Source organism: Thermoascus crustaceus, assembly GCF_041956765.1.
Source record: "Thermoascus crustaceus strain CBS 181.67 unplaced genomic scaffold VTN00scaffold_1, whole genome shotgun sequence".
Taxonomy (NCBI): domain Eukaryota; kingdom Fungi; phylum Ascomycota; class Eurotiomycetes; order Eurotiales; family Thermoascaceae; genus Thermoascus; species Thermoascus crustaceus.
Genome location: NW_027192527.1, coordinates 4,441,973 through 4,462,343, shown reverse-complemented (window position 1 = coordinate 4,462,343; position 20,371 = coordinate 4,441,973). Strand labels below are relative to the sequence as shown.

At 52.4% G+C, this 20,371-nt stretch overlaps 9 protein-coding genes across 9 annotated transcripts; 6 read left to right on the top strand and 3 right to left on the bottom strand.

Annotated features, from left to right (window-relative positions):
• Nucleotides 1-99: 99 nt before the first annotated feature.
• Nucleotides 100-1,353, top strand: VTN00DRAFT_1610 (uncharacterized protein; the record flags this gene model as incomplete). Its single annotated transcript, XM_069427737.1, has 2 exons — nt 100-189; nt 250-1,353. 2 exons carry the CDS (start codon nt 100-102, stop codon nt 1,351-1,353), a joined length of 1,194 nt encoding a protein of 397 aa, XP_069292312.1.
• An 84-nt stretch (nt 1,354-1,437) lies between these two features.
• On the bottom strand, nt 1,438-2,151 carry VTN00DRAFT_1609 (uncharacterized protein; the record flags this gene model as incomplete). The annotated part of the gene is made up of 3 exons (XM_069427735.1): nt 1,438-1,528; nt 1,579-1,839; nt 1,898-2,151. The coding sequence occupies 3 exons, from the start codon at nt 2,149-2,151 to the stop codon at nt 1,438-1,440; spliced, it is 606 nt and encodes a 201-aa protein (XP_069292311.1).
• A 617-nt stretch (nt 2,152-2,768) lies between these two features.
• On the top strand, nt 2,769-5,696 carry VTN00DRAFT_1608 (uncharacterized protein; the record flags this gene model as incomplete). The annotated part of the gene is made up of 6 exons (XM_069427734.1): nt 2,769-3,039; nt 3,208-4,026; nt 4,085-4,264; nt 4,323-4,806; nt 4,862-5,082; nt 5,146-5,696. The coding sequence occupies 6 exons, from the start codon at nt 2,769-2,771 to the stop codon at nt 5,694-5,696; spliced, it is 2,526 nt and encodes an 841-aa protein (XP_069292310.1).
• Nucleotides 5,697-6,365: 669 nt separating this feature from the next.
• On the bottom strand, nt 6,366-6,813 carry VTN00DRAFT_1607 (uncharacterized protein; the record flags this gene model as incomplete). The annotated part of the gene is made up of 2 exons (XM_069427733.1): nt 6,366-6,485; nt 6,583-6,813. 2 exons carry the CDS (start codon nt 6,811-6,813, stop codon nt 6,366-6,368), a joined length of 351 nt encoding a protein of 116 aa, XP_069292309.1.
• Nucleotides 6,814-7,575: 762 nt separating this feature from the next.
• VTN00DRAFT_1606 (uncharacterized protein) lies at nt 7,576-8,333 on the top strand (the record flags this gene model as incomplete). The annotated part of the gene is made up of 2 exons (XM_069427732.1): nt 7,576-7,826; nt 7,910-8,333. 2 exons carry the CDS (start codon nt 7,576-7,578, stop codon nt 8,331-8,333), a joined length of 675 nt encoding a protein of 224 aa, XP_069292308.1.
• A 2,071-nt stretch (nt 8,334-10,404) lies between these two features.
• Nucleotides 10,405-11,223, top strand: VTN00DRAFT_1605 (uncharacterized protein; the record flags this gene model as incomplete). The annotated part of the gene is made up of 3 exons (XM_069427731.1): nt 10,405-10,560; nt 10,617-10,670; nt 10,960-11,223. The coding sequence occupies 3 exons, from the start codon at nt 10,405-10,407 to the stop codon at nt 11,221-11,223; spliced, it is 474 nt and encodes a 157-aa protein (XP_069292307.1).
• Nucleotides 11,224-11,607: 384 nt separating this feature from the next.
• Nucleotides 11,608-13,743, bottom strand: VTN00DRAFT_1604 (uncharacterized protein; the record flags this gene model as incomplete). Its single annotated transcript, XM_069427730.1, has 8 exons — nt 11,608-11,735; nt 11,795-12,179; nt 12,240-12,389; nt 12,479-12,636; nt 12,698-12,847; nt 12,960-13,230; nt 13,283-13,423; nt 13,483-13,743. 8 exons carry the CDS (start codon nt 13,741-13,743, stop codon nt 11,608-11,610), a joined length of 1,644 nt encoding a protein of 547 aa, XP_069292306.1.
• A 2,379-nt stretch (nt 13,744-16,122) lies between these two features.
• On the top strand, nt 16,123-17,274 carry VTN00DRAFT_1603 (uncharacterized protein; the record flags this gene model as incomplete). The annotated part of the gene is made up of 1 exon (XM_069427729.1): nt 16,123-17,274. The coding sequence occupies one exon, from the start codon at nt 16,123-16,125 to the stop codon at nt 17,272-17,274; it is 1,152 nt and encodes a 383-aa protein (XP_069292305.1).
• Nucleotides 17,275-18,077: 803 nt separating this feature from the next.
• VTN00DRAFT_1602 (uncharacterized protein) lies at nt 18,078-19,583 on the top strand (the record flags this gene model as incomplete). Its single annotated transcript, XM_069427728.1, has 1 exon — nt 18,078-19,583. The coding sequence occupies one exon, from the start codon at nt 18,078-18,080 to the stop codon at nt 19,581-19,583; it is 1,506 nt and encodes a 501-aa protein (XP_069292304.1).
• Between the last annotated feature and the right edge of the window lie 788 nt (nt 19,584-20,371).

Sequence of the window (20,371 nt, the reverse complement as noted above, 5' to 3'; positions counted from 1 at the left end):
CGGCCTCGGCACCCGGAGATCCTGCGCGGGACGCCGACAACTTTTTATGCTCTGTTGACCAGACGCTGCAGATCGCAGCAGCTCTCCAGCACAGCAGCCATGTCGGGCGCCAGCGATAAGGCGCGCTTCTACCTGGAGCAGTCGGTGCCGGAGCTGAAGGAGTACGAGAAGAAGAAGATTTTCAGCAAGGTAAGAGGGTGCAATCTAATGTCTCCAGCGCGGCAGAAGCTAACCGACTTTTTGTTCTAGGATGAGATCACAGCGATTACGAGGAAACGGTCCGACTTTGAGCACAAGCTCAATGCTCGTGGCGCCCAGCCGAGCGATTTCGCGCGATACGCAGAGTACGAGATGAACTTGGATCTTTTGCGCCGCAAACGGGTGAAGCGGCTGGGAATCAAAACCCCGGCATACACCGGCCAGCGACGGATTTTCTTCATCCTGGAACGGGCCACGAGGAAATTCCACGGAGATCTTGGGCTATGGATCCAATACATAGAATATGCGCGACAGCAGAAGTCGCATAAAAAGCTATCTCAGATCTTCACCGATGTTCTCCGACTACATCCTACCAACGCTGACCTGTGGATATATGCCGCCAAGTACGCGTTGGATGACCATGCAGACATGACGCTGGCTAGGAGTTACATGCAGCGGGGTCTGAGGTTCTGCAAGAGTTCCAAGATACTTTGGATCCAGTATGCTAAGCTGGAAATGATCTATATCGCAAAGATGGCTGCTCGACGACGGATATTGGGTCTTGACCGAACTAGAGAAGAGACCTCTGCGCCAGAGCCCTCAATTGACGACCCCAACGCCGACATGATCCGGCTACCGGAGATCACAGGCGAAGATATCAACCCAACCGTCGGAAAAGATGAAGAAGTCGATCAGGTGGCGCTGCAGAATCTCAATGCTACACCTGCCTTGAGCGGAGCCATTCCTATGGCTATCTTCGATGCCGCCATGAAGCAGTTCAACAATGATGACGCTCTTGGCTATGACTTCTATGACATGGTCGCCCAGTTTGAGGATACGCCATGTCTGCGGAAGGTTCTCGAACACATTGTCGAGACGCTGCTCGCAACTTCCCCGAACAGCTACCGTACACGAATCAGCCACATCAAGGTCCCTACCGCCGGAATCAATATATCGTCACCAGAGTTCCCACGGGCTCTTGGTACATCTCTCAGCCGTTTGAAGGAGTATGGACAGGACCGCGACCTTGCCCAGGAGATCCTCAAATGGCTGCAACCCTTGGCAGAGAAAGAGGAGCTAGACCCTGCTCTGCGCAAGGTCATCACCGCAACGGTGCGGAGCTCCGAACGGACCCTTCAGGCGCAATCCAGTTGATACTTCTGTTGGATAATCAGGGAGGGAAAATGCTATGTTTCCGGGCGTTCATCGGTAATCGTGTACATAGTCCAGCATAAATTATTATTCGTCGTATTTGCTGCCACGCCGGCTGCTCTTCTTGCTGCTGTGTAGTTTCTTCATCTTGATCCTAGCTTCATTTTCCGCCTTTTGACTACGTAGTGTCAGTAGACAACGTCAGAGACATGGGAGAGAGTGGCATACAGCTTCCTGACTCGTTCTTTCTGCTCTTCGGAGGTCTCTCCGCGAATGACCGCCTTGCCAGCCGTCTCTAGGAGCTGACGAAGCTTCTCGAAGCAAGCTTCCACATTGCTAGTCTGTTTGCGCGACTCATCGGATTGAATCACCAGGCTATCGCTCCTCTCTGCGGCATAGCGCGATGCCCGAAGTTCGGGGTGTAGGAGGCTTGGTACGAGGGGTAGAAGGGAACTGAACGGGACTCTTAGGGTGGCCTTGGAATTGACCCTACGGTGGGAGCGGTCAGTGTTGCTCGGTACGGCATTATGTAGTTCAGGATACGCACTTGTTGACATTCTGACCTCCCGGGCCGCTCGACCTGCTGAACGAGACATCACAGATCTGGCGCGGGATGGTCTGGGAATTGAGCTTGGAGAGCCACTCTCTGGCAGCCCTCAATGCCTCCTCGTCCGGCTCCTCAGCCTTGAGGGCAGCGGCCCGCCTGGACGCGAACCGTCTAAGGGACAATTGGCCCACACGGGCAACGGCACGTGGGAAGAGACATGAGGATGTAGACGGTCGTGCTAGGGACGCGATCATACCCACGATGGCTGGGATAGCAGACTGTGTGTAGTGATAGTACAGTAGCGGTACGGGGTATCACAGCGTGAAGCCAAACCCGAGGCTTCCAGAAAGACGGGTGCTCCTAAGAATAACAGCGACGGCCAGGCGGTCTGGGCCTCCCGCTAGACGGCGGCCACAAGCTCTTCTGCAGCAAAAACCCCTTTGGCCCAGCCCGCCACTGTCGTGCCCGTTGCGCAAACCATCTGCTTTGCTTCCCCTCCGGCCTTCTCGCTCCCCTTCCCTCAGCGCCCATCGCTCCATCGCCCAACTCGGTCTCTACTCTTCCCATCTTCCCTTCTCCAGGCCTCCCCATCTGCTGGCCGTCGGTCTCATCTTTTCTCCTCTCCGCCCACTGCCGTCCTTCCCCTTCTCTGCTTCGTCCCATCTCCTCATCTTTCTTCTCTCTCTCTGCTCCCCCGTATCCCTGCACCCCAGCTGCGGTGTGCGCTTGGCCAGCTTGCCGCCTTTCTCGTCCGATCTGCTTCTGCCAAACATAGCCCCACCTTAGCTCTTCGGATGCGAAAATCCCCTACCTGCGTGCTCTTCCTCCCCGTGCCGTTGTAGATGAGTCGCATTGCCATCCGGTCGCCTACATGACGCCCAGTCCCCCAGATGAAGCTATCCATTTCCGCGGAGAGACCTTGACCCCTGAGAGTCCGCGTCCGCTACACGTTCCGGAGCCGGCCAACATCCCGGTGCTCCAGAATCAGATGGATCCCGTCTTCAACGACACGTCCACCTACGAGAAACCCCAACCTGGCGAGGAGAACGCGCTGCCATACGACGGGCTCCCTTCGTATGCGTCGTTCCCGGGGCTGGTCAATGGGAGAGATAATGATGCGGGGGGATCAGGCCAGGAAACAGGTAGCTTCCACTCTGGGTCTCAACAGGTGGATGGGTCGATGAACAGGAATGATACTCTTCTTTCAACTGCTAAGAATGCATTTCCATCGGACCACTCTTCACCTGCTGTGACTGAGACCGCTGTTGCTCGGGATGCAGCAGATCCAAGTCTAACTGCTCTTCCATCAGATCCTGCTGCCCTTCTAGAAAAAGCCATCTCCTCCGAGATCTCTTCTTCCCAACAAGCTCCTCCGGTGGCCCTCGACGCTGCTCCTGCTCCGACGGCGCTGCCGCATCACAACGTCCCCACCGCGAGCGAGGTAGACGCTGCACCTCCCAGCTCCAACGAGCAACCTGATGGACTAGACTCTGAGAAACGCGGTGACGCCGCGTCCAACGGCGCCGAGGAGGGCGTGGACTTCCAGAATCTCCTTGATAACCTCTCCCCCTCTGCCTCCACCGCTCCCTCTGGCCCTGCCGTCACCGCGACCACCACTGCGGATGACTCTGCTCCCCCTCAAGCAACGACCGATAGGTCTCTCCCTACCCATATGGGTCTTCCCCCGCGCCCTCCACCCCAGGAAAAGCCTTCCATACACCCCAACTACACCCCCAGTGATGATATTCGCTCCTATCACCAGTTTCCTCAGCAGTCAAATACCTCTGCTGCCTATGCGACTCAGCAAAGTAATTACCCCCCAAGTTCTCTGCCACCTCTAGTCTCTGCTCCCGGCGCACCTGGCACGTCGTCGGGAGCGAATGGCTTACCGCCGCCTCCCGTGGCCACATTCCAGCAATCCCAACCACCTGCTGGCAAACCACAGGAGGCCGCGACTCAGCCAGGTCAGAAAAATAACAAGCCTGATAGACAGTCGGGGAGATCGGATGATGACGCTCCCTGGGGACCCGAGGTGCAGAAGAAGTATGATGAGTTTCTGCACGATGAACGGGTCTATGTCACAGAAGGCCTTTGGGACCGCTTTCCACCTGGTTCCAGGTTGTTTGTTGGTCAGTATACGCCTCCTTCCTTGTCACCATTCTTTTTTACTGACTTTCATTCATCTAGGCAACCTGCCGACAGAAAGAGTAACCAAGAGGGATCTGTTCCATGTCTTCCACAAGTACGGTAAACTAGCTCAGATATCTATTAAACAGGCATATGGTTTCATCCAGTTCCTCGACGCCAACGCGTGCTATGAAGCGTTGCAGGCGGAACAAGGAGGTGTCGTGAGAGGCAGGAAGATACGTGAGTTCTGCCTTTTCCTCTGTCCTTTTTAACGCTCCTATTCCCTGACCCCTTGCAGATCTTGAGATATCGAAGCCGCAAAGGAATAGTAGACAGGGCCCACCTCCCCCGGAGCCTCCACGACCGCCTCCTTCTAGGCGCTCAAGGTCCCCTGAATATAGGGGAGGATCAGGAGGACGTAGTTTGCGGTCGCAGGGTGACCGTTATGACAGAGCTTATGACTCAGGAAGGGTGCCATTCAGTGACTTTAGGGACGAGCCTCCTCGACGGCGCGATGATTATCGACCGCCCCGATCTCCCTCCCCACGCGGTTTCCGCGGTAGAGACGAGTATCGACGTGATCGAACTCCTGAGAGGTATGATCGACGTGACCGCGACCGTGAGAGACGACGCTCTCGGTCCCCGTACGGGAGAGATAGGAGATATAGAAGCCCAAGCCCGAGAGGGCGCGGGTATGACAGCGATTCGGACTTGCCAATCCCCAGGCGAGTCCCCAGGGATGTGCCGGACGTGCAGGTCATTGTCCTTGATGACGTGGATAGGTGAGGATCGGACGGACTTTTTCTGCACGTCATTTCTCGTGCTGACTTTATCCAGGAACTTCATTTTCCACATTGAGAACTCGTTCCAAAGCCGGGGTCTACGAGTTGATGTTCTAATGCTGAGCCCACGAATCTCTCTTTCCGCGGTTGTTCGACGCCAGATTATCGAGGGGGTCCTTGCTGTGGTTAAACTCTCTCGTAGTCACCAATACTCGGGCAAGATCCCGTTGCAGGTATTCAATCGGAGCGGCGGAGTGGACAACGTCCGTTTTAACGGTGAGTGGCAGATCAGTCGGTCGCTGGTTATCTATACAAGCACGCGCTAATACATGGATTCAGAATATTCCGAGCTCGACTTGAACGTTGCAGCTGAGATTGTTCTTCATACCCAAAACATGCAGCGCAGCGGCTCTACCAATCCCTTCCCGCCGAATCCACCCTTCACCGCTCCACCGTTCGCGCCGGGACAGCCTCAACAAGCCACATTGCCCCAGCTTTCGAATCCTGGCAATGTTGCCAATCTGATCTCGACATTGGACGGACCTACTCTTCAATCGCTCTTGGGGGCTCTCCAGCAGAGGCAACCTGCCGTCCAGGCTCCTCAGCAGCCTTTCCCTGCGGCTGGTGCCGGCAACACCACGGATCTTGCCAGCCTTTTGAGCAATGCAACTCGCCAACAGAATCCGGTGCAGCCCGTGCAGACTAACCCGCAGCAACCGCTCCCCGGACAGCCGTTCAATTTGCAAATGCCAGGCGCGCCGATGGTTCCCGATCCGAACTTGATGTCGCTCCTGGCGAAAGGGTTAGGAGGGCAGCAGCCGCAGGGTCAAGCCTCCGTTGGTCCGCAGGTTCAGAATATTGTGAATCAGTTGGCGAAATGGAAGCAGTGAACGATGATTCCCCCTTTTTGCGTGTCTTCGGCGTTTCCCTGTTGTCTTTGAGGTTCCGGATGATATGTGCTCCGGTTTCCCTGACGTCGCGTGTGATGGCTTTTTTTTAATATCCCATGTCTTGTGTGTTTTTCCATTTTCTAATGTAACCCTCCAGAGACGATAATGGAACTGTAACTGTGACCAGGTCAGCAAAGTTTGGGCGACGGCGAAATGGATTGTGAGCAAAGCAGCATGGAGACATAAACACATGTCTGGCCTGCTTGTTTCTTGCTTCTACTCTTTGAGAACTTTTTTCTCTGCACAAGTTTTTTTCCTCATTTTTTTGAGCATCGGGACATAACAGGTGATTTTCTTTCTTCCTGATATGGAAATGAATATACACTAGGCAATGCATTGATAATTGCATTCTGGCGCGAGCCAGACATTTCTCGACTCATAACTTGTCTCTTCCATATCTTCCTGCACTTAGACTTTGTAAAAAGGAATATGTAAAAAAGAAAAGAAAAGAGGATCACCATTTGTATCCGGCAGATTTTGTTCGGTCTGACATGATGTTCGTAACGTAAAAATATATAATGTATATGGTACAGCGTCTCCGTCTCTCCAGACCCAGCTCAACTCCGTTCCCCTATCGTATCGTATCCCATTCGTCAACAGTCTCATTGCTTAACGCTGAGCCTTCTGCGCCTTCAGCTCCGCAACCTTGGCCTCATCCTCCTTCTTTATCCGCTCGATCGTCTTGTCCCGGTTATACTCCATGACGCGCTTCTCCTTGAAGTATTTCACCTGCACCAATCCATAGTTGTCAGCATACATGCAAATCTCAACCAAAGCCCGCAACACAAAAAGACACCCCGCGGTGAGAGAGAAGGGAGAGACATACCCAGGTCCTAGAACAGAAACTCTCAAACTCGGCAATCTCCCTCCCGCAGCTCCGGCGCGCCTCTTTATCGTGCTTGATGGCGTCCAGGATGTCGTGCCGGTCGAGGCAGGAGAAGAAGAGGTCGCGGGCGTCGTAGCACTGCTGGCGCGAGGAGCGGTCGGGCGCGATGCGGCCGCCGTCGGAGGCCTTGGGGGCCGTGGGGCCCGAGGAGGACCAGGGGAACCAGCCCATGTTCACTTTTTTTGTTTTTTCTTTTGTAGTGTGGGAGGGATTGAGAGGTTTTCTTCGTTAGAGATTGGTGGAGGAGAGGGTTGGGTTGTGTTCTAGGTATTCAGTAGTGAAGACAAGCTGCTTGCTCCGCAGTCCGCGATCTGTACGGCATACAGCATGCAGTTGCAAGTCCGGAGTAAGTAATTTTAAGTTATTCCGGGCCGATGCGATCGGAGCTTACCGCGGCTGCGGCTGCGGCTACGGCGCTAAACTTGTCATGGGTCGATGCCGGTGATCGATGAGGATCGTCGCCGCGCCGCGGCCGACTCGCAATCAGGTAACCCCCCTCTCCGCTCCACGCTGTCTGGACAGTTTACAACAATTGACGAAAGGCAAACGGAGCTGGTCTATACCACGATCGTTGATATTTGAATTTTTCCTTTTTCTGTTCACCTTCTCTAAAACTCTTTCTTCTTCCCAAATTGAACTTCATACCTACCTTTGAAGCCCGTTGACCGGAGTGTCTCAACAGTCAGTCAGCAACATTCTAGACAAATGCGCCTCCCTGCCTAGGTGTACGCCTGCATTTTATACTAGGTAATCCTATTCTCCTCGCGAGCGCTTGGACGAAACCAATCAATCCAATCCGTTACCCGTACTTGTACGACACCGTACCAATCTCCCTATCTCCTCCGCCCTGCGCATCGCATCGCCATCCTAAACCCTCCGACCCTCAAACCTAACACCACATAACAACCCCTCGAAATAAAAGAAAAAGAAACCATGCCCCCACCCCGCCGCCGGCCCCCGCGCCCAGGGGCCCTCAGCGACCTCTCCCCGCTGAAGATCATGAAGAAGATCGTCCTCTTACAACTGGCCTACTACGCGTCGGCGACGGTGCTCATCCTCTTCGCGACCCTGGCCGCGGGGATGCCGTTCGATATGGATCTGATCTTCGGCTGGGACAGCATCCGGGGGGACACGACGATCGGGTATATCCTAGCGCTGGTGTGGTTGTTGAATGGGTTTGTTTCGTATGTTGCCTCTCTCTTACCCCCTTTGATGTCCGACGGGACATGATCTTGATGCTGATGCTAATGGGATATGTTGACGACAGAGTGATCTACCACCTCCTCCTCATCTCCCGCTCCAAACTCATCCCGGACTTCGCCTGCACGCTGCACTTTATCCACCTCTGCGTCACATGGCTCTACACGCACTCGCTGCCCGCCAACTGGCTCTGGTGGGGCCTGCAGGCCGCCAGCGCCGCGCTCATGACGTTCCTGGGCATCTGGGCCTGCCAGTGGAGGGAGTTGCAGCCGATCAGTTTTGGTTTAGGCGGCAGCAGCGCCGCCGGTGCTGGTAGCAACGCGGCTGGCGAGAGCAGTCAGTCACAGCAACAACAAGGGCAAGGAGACGGAAACGCGGAGGATGGTCTCGCAGGGTTCCCGTCGCGCGGGCGGGGACGGACTCGGAATCTGCGCGATAGCGGTGGGGAGTATGAGATGGTGCGGATGAAAGAGGGTGATGAGCCGGTATAATTTTTTTCCTCGTTTGCATTATTAATACTTTGCTTCGTATTATTCCTTTTTACTTCGTTTCTTTTGTTTTGTCTTACTATGATAAACCCATCTGCGCGTGTATCCTGTTTCTTGCCAGGGGCGTGTTCTTTTTATTTCCTATTTGCTTTCTTGTATACCCCATCATGTCTGTCTGTTTTGCTTCTTTCCAGCTGGCGTTCTGGATCCCTTCTTGTTTTCTTGCATGGAATTGCATCCTATATACCTATTCTGCTGCATGTGGGGGGCGCCTTGGGAATAGACTCTTCAGGCACTTTTTCGTGTACGCAGGCATTCTCCTGTATTTTTTTTACCCACATCTTATTGCGTTGTATCTCTGAATCAGATTTGGTGTCCTGCCTACCTACTTTGGGCCAGTGGGAGGGAACAACTCGCAGAGAGATAGATGGAAAATCTCATGCTCTCACCAACAGTGCTATCTGCAGCTATATACAAGAATCTGGAGGCGGTGAGAGAAGAAAGAGAGGTGCTGGGCTGGCTGCCCTAGACGCACATATATGATCTTAGCTACAAAGGGAAACCCCGCCCAGATCGACAATATATGATAATGATATGCCCCCCCATGAAGAAAGTCGCATTTCTGATTAAAACGGTTAGATTGAGGATCTAACCATGAACCGAAAGGCTATGAGGGAATTGGTACCATGCTCCATGGGGTTGAAGTCTGTCTAGCTGGGTAAAGGTTTCATCGAGGATCATAAGATTTGAAAGTTACCGCACTATTTGCTATCATGATAGAATGTCAAAACCCGTGTACCTAGGTACATTGGAAGGATGCCAAGGAAGATGAGAACAAGCCGGATCAGGACGCTTTTGACCCCGGGGTCAAAGAGTTGGCCGCAGGTTTCTGTAAGATGATATGGGTGTTGCCGAGAATTCTACTTTGCTCCACAGAACAACTTCTGCAGTACAAGTCGATAACTCAGAAAAGGCCATAAATTTCTTAAAATGGCATTTTGTTTACATTTAGCATCCTTTTGTTTTTAGACTATGGTAGAGTGCTTTTATCAAATAGGCAATCTTGCCCAACTGCCAGCGATTAGGTTCAGCGAGCCAATTCTTGAATTTATTCCACTATATTTCCCTCCCCCCAAAACGCACATTTAATGAGTTTTAAAATATCCCTTTTACATCCATATTCTGCCTTTGTAGCAGAAATTGATGGAACACTAAGATGGAGTGCCTGAGATTCGGGGATTGGCTGGTATCACGCACTGAAGCGCGATTGAGAGGTCCGATAAATGTACCGCTCTCCATACTCTGCGGTCATTACCGGGGATTCGGACTTGAGAACAGAGTATATGCCGCCCACTGCAGATGGGAAAGCTAGCATTTCTTGACCTTATAACTTCATGCACATATATAGTTTTATTCATTTGGAAGCGTGTCTTCCGTTTTCTATTTACCACCGGTCCAAAGGGGAAAGAAAATGGCCGTGGTGAATGGAAGATTGGCAATGATGAGGATTGGGAAGATCTTGTCAAAATTCACTGTCTCTGGAGCCCAAGGAGCCTAAATCTCGAGCTCACTTGATCACCTTGTCCTTCACACACACAATTCTGTCCCTCGTTTCGTCCCACTGTCAGCTTTCTTTTACACTCGGTCCCAACCGTCATTCATCTATGGATGAATTTGATGACCTTGTCCTTGACGACCGCCCTCTCGAAAACAAAAGTCGACGTCTTCAGTCGAGCCTACCCAGCTGCCTCAGAGGCTTGATCTCGGAATGAGCGACGCCAGTCAAGGCTTGGCCATGGTCGCGATTGTAGACATCGCCGCTCTCGATCCCCATTGGGGTACCCAACTGGAAGCCAACAGACCTTTAATTCATCAGCACGTTGAAAAGCTCATCCATGATTTCGAGCAGAGCCTGCGCAGGTTCGACCCTGAAAACTGTGTGCATGCGTCTGCGCACCGAGCCATCATTGATCGAATCAAAGCCTCAGTGCCGGAGAGTTAGAGACAAAAGCTCCTAAATTACTCTGCCCGCAAACCCAACGAGTACTGCATTGTTGACCTTTCCAACATCGATATGAGCATGAACGTCAACGACATGGTCATGTCGTCGAAGCCGCGCCTGGAAGCAGGACAACACCGTCGTGCTGCAATAATGAAAATGAACGGAATCTCTCCTGAAAAGAACCGTGGTGTCTTCATGGACACGGACCTAACGAGTGTTGACACCAAAGTATGAATCTTCCTGCCTAGCCATATTCTGCCAGTGCTATACTAATCTTAAGATAGTCGACCATGTGGCCTGTCGAAATATACTATCAGGACTTCTTCGAGAAGAATCCCGTAAGCCAAGTTCGCTTGCAGTTGAATGCCGCGGTGTCCAACAAGATTGGCGAGAGCATATACAGAAACTAATCAGCCATCCCTGGGGCCGGAGTAATTTGGTAATTGGCAATGTCACTCGTTGCCTCTCTAGTCACCACCCAAGTGTTGGTTCCCGTCCCTTATTCATTCCATGATTTGATCTGACTGGTCAGATAGGTTTTTTTTATATCTCCTTGAAGAAGTTGACGAGTGGTTCGAAAGGGTCCTGAAGGAGCACCGTTTTATCATTGACTCTATTGACGCGCAGGTTCTGATCGACAGAGGCCCCGACTTCACTACGTACAACCTTCGTTCTCTCTTTTTCCCCGTGTGGGAAGATTTTACATTTGGACAGAGGGATTCTGATGACATCCGTGGCGAGATCCATCGGTTGAGTGCTGCAGAACTGAAAAGATTGAAGCGCTACAACGAACGCCCGCATTGGGAACTGCTGTCTGAACTCGCAGTGGTGGACGGCGTGGTGTACAACCATCGCCGACCTGAGTTCCTGGCTCTCTTGACCGACCGATAATATATTGACCTCTTTTACCATCTCAAAGGTCTTTCGATTCGACAGTTACGCTTTCATCAGTGGTCTAAGGTCATGAAAAAGGATGCGCAGAACACGGGGCCAGTTGTGTTCGCCATGCTAAGACATGTCGTCTCATGGGTGAATCCCCAATTCAAGCTCCCGGGACGTCGATCACCCGATGCGGTGACATTTACATGGGACAACATTATAGAGAAGCAAGTCATCTAGTCATATATGAAACATGCACCCCAGGTAGGTCTTGGAGGTCCTGACATCTAAAATGGATAAGAAAATTCATTATCTTCGTGCCGAGTCAGTGCTCGGAAAGGTTATATATATATATATACGATCTTAACTCATTAATAATGATACATCAGACTCAGCTTACGGCGTGATCGAGTTGCCCAACAACCGTCCAACCTCCTCCGCGATGGCCAGGGTCCGCTCCTCGCTCAGTCTGCGCCCGATGATCTGGACCGCCACAGGGGCGCCGTGGTAGGCTTCGGGGTCGTCTTGAACACAAAAATGTCAGCATCTCCTGGAATATAAGCATCGAGAGGGAGGAACATACACTCATCCTGCACAAGCTTATCCAAGTCGTTCAACGGCTGGTAACTTTCCTTTTTCTTGTCCACGGCCTTATCCGCGAATGTGACCGGCACAACGACGCTGGTGAAGTCCAGCAGGTTGATCGCGCTCGCGTATCCGTAGTACCGGAACTGGTCGTGGCGGATCGCGGCCGTGGGGGTGATGGGTGCGATGATGGCGTCGAGTTCCTTGCCCAGCTGGGCCTCGAGCTCACGCCACTTTTCAAGGTACTCGCACTGGTAGCGCCACTTCTTCAACTGGACGTCCCAGAGAGTGTTCATGCCGACTGCCTTGATGTTGGGGTTCAGGAGGTCTTTGATGTTGGGGATGGCGGGTTCGCCGGAGGCGTTGATGTCGCGGAGGACGTCCTGCAGTCATCGTTGTTAGAGACGGGATCTCCTTGTCTTTGGAATATGGGGGACACTTACGGCGCAGCCGTCAGAGGCGTAGATACCGTTGATCAAGTCAACGGCAAAGTCGTGCTTGTATGGTGTCCATGGGACAACAGTGTGGCCATTTTGCTTCAGAGTCGAGACAACAGTCTCGACACCGCGGAGGATTGGGGGGTGTGGGAGAACCTGATCATCATTAATCGCATCAGTTACATGCTTACTTTACGTGTGCAATGACAACGGCCAGAATTGGACAGCTCGACAGGTGGACCTACATTTCCATCGCAGTTGAAGAAACCCAGGGTGAGACCACCAGCGCTGAGCTTGGCCTTGATGGCGTCCTCCTCCCACTGTCTCCATGGCATGGGAACAACCTTGGAGTCATACTTCCACGGCTCCTCGCTCAGGACGGACGTGACGAAGAGCTTCAGGTCTGTTCCCACGTTCAGCCATACAACGCAACAAATTGACAAACTATAGAGAGGGCTGCTTACCAGGAACAGAGTGCGCGATGGGCCCACAGACGCTGTGGACGGTCTCCTGGCCTTCCATGCTGTTGGCCATCTTGGCGTAGGGCATGCGGCCATGGCTGGGCCGGATGCCGTACAGGAAGTTGAATGCCGAGGGAACGCGAATGGAGCCGCCTGTAGACTCGGCATCCTCGTGTCAGCTTGGCTGAATCTTTCCATCCATATGTGGAGGTACATAATTGTAATAGAATCGTTATCAACTGATAAGGATAAAGTTGGAACATACCGATATCGGTCCCCACGCCAATGATGCCTCCCCGAAAGCCGACCATGGCGCCCTCGCCGCCCGACGAGCCGCCGCACGACCAGTTCTTGTTGCGCGGGTTGACAGTGCGTCCGATGATGTTGTTGACCGTCTCGCAGACCATCAGCGTCTGGGGCACACTGGTCTTAACGTAGAAGACGGCACCGGCCTTGCGCAGGAGGGTCGTCATGACGGACTCCTCGGTGTCATACTTGCCCAGCCAGGAGATGTAGCCCATGGAGGTTTCATAGCCCTGTTCATCTTAGTATGCGTTCTCTTTAGATACAGGTGTATGGTGAGCACACCTTAACCCGCAACTGGTCTTTCAGGGAAATGGGCAGACCATGCAGGGGCCCGACGGGCTTCTTGTGCTTCTCAAAGTACTCATCGAGCTCCTTGGCTTGCGCCAAGGCTGCATCGGGGAAGAATTCCAGGTTGGTGTTCAGCTGTATACATAAGGTTATCAGCAACAGTCTTTCATGCAACCGGGAGAACATAAACGAACCAGCTGATGTGCCAGCGCGGCCCGCTTGCAGAAAGCCAGCGTCACTTCGACCGACTTCAGCTCTCCTGTAGCCAACTTCGCGACCAGATCAGTGGCTGAGGTGCCGGTGATCTCGAGCTCCTTGGGCGAGAGAATCCCGCTCTGGGCGGGGTAGTCGAAGACGGAATCGCCCGACGGCGGGTTCTGGATCTTCCATTCGGCAGGGATGGTCTTTTCAAGACGGGCGCGCTTGTCAGCGGCGAGCTGCTCCCAGGAAGCCATCTTTGAATGTATTATGCGATGTTTCGTAAGAAGGTGGGGAGAAGGGGAAGGGTATGAAGAGTCGCGTGAGCTCGGCCGAGAAGTAGGTATGGATATAGATTTATATAAGTATCAGATAAGGACCGGACGGGCAAACCACCGTACGGAATTACCCAGGTAGATCCTGCTTGACACCAGAAAGAAGGAAAAAAAGAGAAACAGCACGTCAATCGGGGGAAACGCAGCCATCTTTATACCTCTCACTATCTCGCCCCGACGCGGTGGTTTGGAGACGCACGCGCAGCCGGACTATCTCCAAGACCCCAAGTCTCCAGACCCACCAGTGCCGGTTGATGGTTCCGGTGACAAATCGAATCGGAAGCTCGACGATTGTCGTTCACATCGTTGTTAGGCAACTGGTAACTCGAGCTGATCTAGAGCGATCTGCAGCATGGCTTATCAGCAGCCAAGCATCCTTTGATCCGGAGTTGTAGTGCTAGACTAGGCCAGGCGCTGCACGTCGGTCTGCGCCCTCGAGGGGTTGCGGGGTTGGCGAGATGCACGACGCAACGTTACGCAGGCACTGGCCGTCCGTTCGGCATTTGCCTGCCAGATCTCGTTTAGTTAGTTGCATCCCGTTGAGTAACGATAGTGCGCTCGCTAGATAATTGAACCGTACTTCAGGCCTTGCTATCTATCGGATATCTATCGGAGCGTTCTGGATGCAACTCTATTTAGGAATAGAATATCAAGTTTATTATTAATTTTTGACACAGAAGAGAATGGGCATCGATCCGATGCCTTTCCATCGACCGGGGAGGACAGCTGTTTCTGTGGTTCGATTGACACAGTAGCCTAGTAGAGGTGTTAAGCCGATCAGCTAGTTCCAGGTGTCCAGCTCTGGCCGTCCTATCGGCTGGAAACCAGGATCGACGTCCATGGTCATAGTTCTAACCGTATTTTGTGACCGAGATAATAACGTGTCAGGAATGCGGGGATCTCCACATCAACAGTGAGCTGTGAGGGGAAGGACAACGTGCTACCGGAGGGACATCAAAGCCATTGATCAAACAAACTCGCATAAACATGAAGATGCAGATGTCAAACTGCGCTAGGGGCGTAACTGGCGGCTATGATAACTTGCAGTGTGTTTGCCGTCTTTTGTGAGCACCTTCGGCGCATGACTGTTGAGGTTGGAAGCAAGAGAAGAGTCAGCGGCTGACGCAATACAACCACATATCCCCGCACGACAGAACTGTAATATCGCTAAAAAGGCGATCGCCTCCATTTTAAGCAGGTGTATAACATAAATTCCGGAGCCGCTTGTCGACATTGCACCTCTTAGGTAGTCCGGGGGGATTCCCGAGGGCGGAAACCTAAAAGGCTAAACGGCTCATGGTCTCATGCGAGGACCCCGCCACCACTCTGGAAAAGGTTCATCACGAGTAGAGAAAAATGACGATTCGTCTCGCTGCAGTAATCTCGCTCGGTTATTTATCCAAATCCATGGAGGAGTGGTGCCTGACCTGTAGTCAGCTCATCGTGAAACCCATGCTGGGGGCTAGAAAGCGCTCGAATTGATACCTAACTTCTTCCGTAGGATCATGTTGTATGTAGCAGTTTGAATAGTAATGAGGATGAAGTATATCAGGAAGGCATGTGTCTGATACTCGGCATGGCTTTCACTGAAATCATTCTCCCACATGGCTGGGTCGCTCTCAATATTGCTGCCTGTGTAGTTGTCAGATGCTGGTCACTTTATATTTCGGAGTCTCAGAAACAACGAGGAACAGGACAAAGTAAAGGTTGGTCAGGGCAAGTCAATACCTACACCTAACTTCTAAGACTCGCCATCAGAGGACTCAGATTCAGAATCAGATCGAGTGTGATCCACATGCTCGTCGACGTGTTTAGGTACTGTTTACCTATACCGTACCGACTGGGTTCGGTAGCCCGGACGATTACACAGTGAGAATGACTCGTCAGTTTACAATGCTTGGAAGGGACAACAAGTCTATTTACTAGGAGAAAATGAATGCAAGATGGAAGTGAGGGAAGAAGATGGACGGAGGGAGATGGCGGGGATATGGTCCGGTCCCCATCCGATAGGGAAGGAACGACCTCGTCCCCCAGTTCTAGTCTGCCGCCAACCGATTGGGCAAGAACGCACCTAGTACGGCACATGTGATCAGATACAGTCGCATATTGTGTTCATCTTAAGTCTACCTCAAGTTCATGTGAGAACAAGAGAGCAAAAGACCCCTAGGCCATAGGGGTCCCTATCGGGCACCACTGACAGATATCAGCAAGCAATTCCAAGCCCTAGCAGGGGCAATTGAGCAACAGGCAAAAAGCCAACAGCAGGCTCGCCAAGGGGAGCTGGACATCATATGGACCCAGATGACAGAACAGCTGAATAGCTGGAGGGCAGAACAGCAGATAGAGAAGGAACATCTTCTAGCGAGGATCTCTACCCTAGAGCTAGAGGTCAGCAAGCTCCAAACAGAGCTCAATCAAGCTCAGCAGGCCCCGAAGACCTCTACACCAGCCCAGTCAGAAACTGCGCACAGACCAGCCAGTAGAGCCGCAGGGGACACAACAGCAAAGAAGGCACCCAAGGATGCTTTAAAGGCTGGAGAGGCCTCTAGGCCTAAAGAAAGCATGAAGCAACTCCCAAAGAAAGGGGCATCATATGCAGATATAGCAGCCCTGCTGGCAACCAAGCCAGGGGGGCAAGAATGGCAGACAGTGCCTGCCAGGCCAAGCAAGACCCAGAAAATGGAAGGTCACAGAGGCTCCAAGGAGCCTGTAAAGGAGGCCATGAAGGCCCGGAAACCAGGGAGCTTCACCCCAGTGAAGGAGAGAAACAAGGAAGCGCGCAGGCTCCTATTCCGAAGGGAAGGGGGTCTGGCGGCTCCCAGAGCAGAGAGGGAGGAGGTGATACTGGCCATAAACCGGGGCCTGGCCAAGGAGGGTTTCCCAGGGTTTATCCGTGTGGTTGACATGGGCTATACAGCAACAGGAGCAATGACAGTGCTGTTAGAGAAGGGCTCCCTAGGCTCCATGCTAGTAGCAGCAGCCCGGCAGGCAGACCCAGCAGTGATATCAGTGGAACTCCCAGAGCAATGGTATAGAGTCAAGGTCCATGGGGTCCCTACCAAACGCTACCTGACCCGAGGGCTAGAACTAGCCCGGGAGGAGATTGAGTTGGGCACTGAGTTCCAGCTAAGGCGGAACCCTACATGGCTCCGGAACCCACAGGAGCTTAGAGAACGCGACTACATCGTTGGGTCGACGGACAAATACCCCTGTGACATTATCAGATCCAACACCCTCGCCATGCCAGACAACGCGAAGCTGAAAGATCTGCCTTCATCATGGGTCTTCAGTAAGCTGCTGCACGGCTACACGTCGTGCACATGCATCAATACGGCGGCTCCCAAGGCGGCTGTGGGCACCTTGACCTGCCCGGACATTACGACCAAGGTGACTTGTCCACAGTCGTCGGGGACTTTCTCTTGTGTTGGCTCCGGGAACGGTTTGATCTTATAGGAAACATGCTATCTTCTATACCTGGTATCAATCTGGCTGCAACCAGATGTCTAGACACTTTTTGTGGCCAAGTGGTTTACTCTACAAGATTTGACCACTTCTGATGCACTCTTTCATTGTCTTCTACCTTGACATTGTCAATTCCTATCTAAGAGTTTGTCAAAGTCTTTATTGCCCAGTGTCCTCTGTCTAAGAATTTGGAAGTCCCAGAAGCCTCCTAATCTATACAGTACTGTGCCATATCTTTTGGCACCCCTCCCCTGCTACCCACTGTCTTGGCGGATTGCTATTTTATAACCACATGACTTTGAAGCCACTGGAGGGTTCCTGGACACTATGATAGGTCACGGACCCGAGGCAAAACCAGCCCAGATTTCAATATAACAAAAGCGGCAAGGTAAGTGGCTTGAAGAGGGGGGAGGGGGTGCCGAAAGATATGGCAACCTGCTGTATAACATCCATGTAAATTAGAGCAGCGTGTCTAATCCAACCTTGTTAGAATAGGTCACTGCCGTAACGCACTACTACCTAGAGAAGTTAAGAGTATGATGGCTCGCATGCTGATCTGCAGAGATCTCGCTTCATTGTCCAATCGCTGGCTGGAGAGTAATTAGGCGCGTCCGAAATGGGCAATATTCTCTTATCAACTTATCTAGACTCCGCCCAACTCATCTGTCCCCAGAGATAAGGAAAGACGCGTTGTCCGTTATGATAACCTGCACGATGAGGTCTCCTCCGCTCCAGCCGATGTCTTCTGAAAACGAGGACAAGAGGTGCATTCTAATCTATGGAGCATTTCCCCCATGCCAACAGCTGCTGCTACTAGTGATGCGCCCCGGCGACGACGCTTCGCCGCCACCGGTCGTGTTCGATCGGGATGCCTGACGTGTAAGGCCCGCAAGAAGAAGTGCGATGAGCGGTATACCGCGGACGGGAACCGTTGCCAGACCTGTGCACGATTGAGCTTGGTGTGTGAGCGTGTGCCTCTGCGGAGAGTGGTGCCCAAGAAGAAACCTCGGGACGCTTCTCGATCACCTTCGCCGTCGACTTCTCCATCCTCTTCACCATTACCATCATCAGATCCAGATGCAGGCCAGCAGGAGACCCAGCAAGATGAGGGCGAGGTCGAGACCTCCGTGCTGACAAGCATCCCAGCACAAACGCGAGCCAATAATAACAATGGCTTCATAGCGCTGTTCTCACTCGAAAATGCCTCCCCAGAGAGGATCCTTCTGAAGTACTACGTGGAGAGGCTGGCGTCGTTATGCTCCATCCTGCAGGAAGGGAGCAATGAGTTTCGAAACGTGCTTCTGCCCATGGCAATTGACGACTCCTCGTTGCTCTATGCATTATTTGCCTACGCCTCAAAACATCTGCACACTTCCGATCCAGCTCCCTTTTCCATCTCGCCACTGGCGAGGTTGAAGTTTGAGAGTGAAGCAGCTCGTGGGCTCTCTGAAGCCATCAGGCTTAACAACGTCTCTGAGAGCACCATCGCCTGCGCACTGATCTGCAGCACAGCGGAGGTCGTCAGCGGAGATACGACACGATGGTTTGTCCATCTCCAAGGTGCTGGACACCTCATCAATCAGCGGGGAGGACCGGATCGACTCCGGCAGACCAGCGATGGACTGTTCCTCCTACGCAACTTTGCTTATCATGATATTCTAGCTGCTCTGAGTACGGGCGGAAGACCGCGCATAAGCGGTATCTACTGGGTCGAAGACGGACCCATCTCCGCAGATTGCTTGATGGGAGTTGCGCACGAGCTGCTTGGCCATATCAGCGACATCTGCATTTTGATTGCGGATGCCAGTGATAATGACTACTGCTACGAAGCTGACCTGATCCACCGTGGCGAGAGTCTAGCCCAGAAACTCAAGACCCAGCCCCTGAACCTCCGCACGACGCTCAGCAGCACTGAGCTGGGAATTTTGCTCCATCATGCGGAGGCATTCCGCTTCGCAGGACTGCTACATCTTTACCGCTTCTTGAGCCAGTTCTCTCCTACCGCCTACGCTCTCAGGGTCTCCGAATGCGTAGAGGGCATTATCACACATGTGTCCCAGGTTCCCCTGAGCTTCCACTGTGAAGTGGGCCTGGTCTTCCCGCTTTTCATGGCTGGCATTGCAGGGGTGGACGATGTCACGAAAACATACATCCGGAACCGACTCAACAACATCTTCAGCTGGACGAGGTTCGAGCACATCACCCGCGTCACAGAGTTGCTGGAGCTGCTGTGGGCGACTGGAAGGACGGACTGGGAGACGATGGTCCGGGATCTGGAGTGGAAGGTGTCATTGGCTTGACATGATAAGAGCGGAGTGTCCTATCTATCTGTCTACCTAAATGTTTGAGCGGGATGTCGATCAGCGTTTGAATTTTATTTCATGCACAAATTATCCACGGCGAATGACGAACAGATGAATTTGATTATATATGTTGGAGCAATTGCTGCCGGTAGAACGCCGATTCATAACACCACTACCCCTGACGATAGAGGTAGCTCTTTCGATTATAAATATTTTACAAGTTGAATATTACGCACTGCTACTAGAGCAATGGACACTATCCTCACTTATTCCTCGTGTACAGAATCATTCTTTGAAATCAAACATTCAGCATCGGGAAAACTTTAACATGCTGCATGTAACATGTATGTATACCTAGCCATGGATGCGCTGTCCGCGCGGGATATCCGACCCGCCGCATACGCCACACGCGCCCTGTCGCCGACACCGAGGCGGGGTTCAATTCCGCCATTGGCGGGGCTTGCCGTCAATAGATAAAGAACATATCTACTACATCTCCCCATGTACTTCGTTCATTTTCTACATACCGTAGGGAAGGGTATCCGTGATATAATTGCCAGTGATAGCAGGTGGGTTTCTTTGTTTCTTTGCTACATATACGCATTATTTGACGTGTTACGAGGTAGGTATATATATCGTTGCTTGGTGAGTTCACTAATACTGCAATTTCGAGCTTACGGGAGACTTAAGCAAATCTTGGCCCTCATCCCTTTTGATTAGCTTTGAAAGGTACTGACAGCATCTATATATCCCTGCCAGCTTCCGCGTTTGAAGAAGTACCGGTT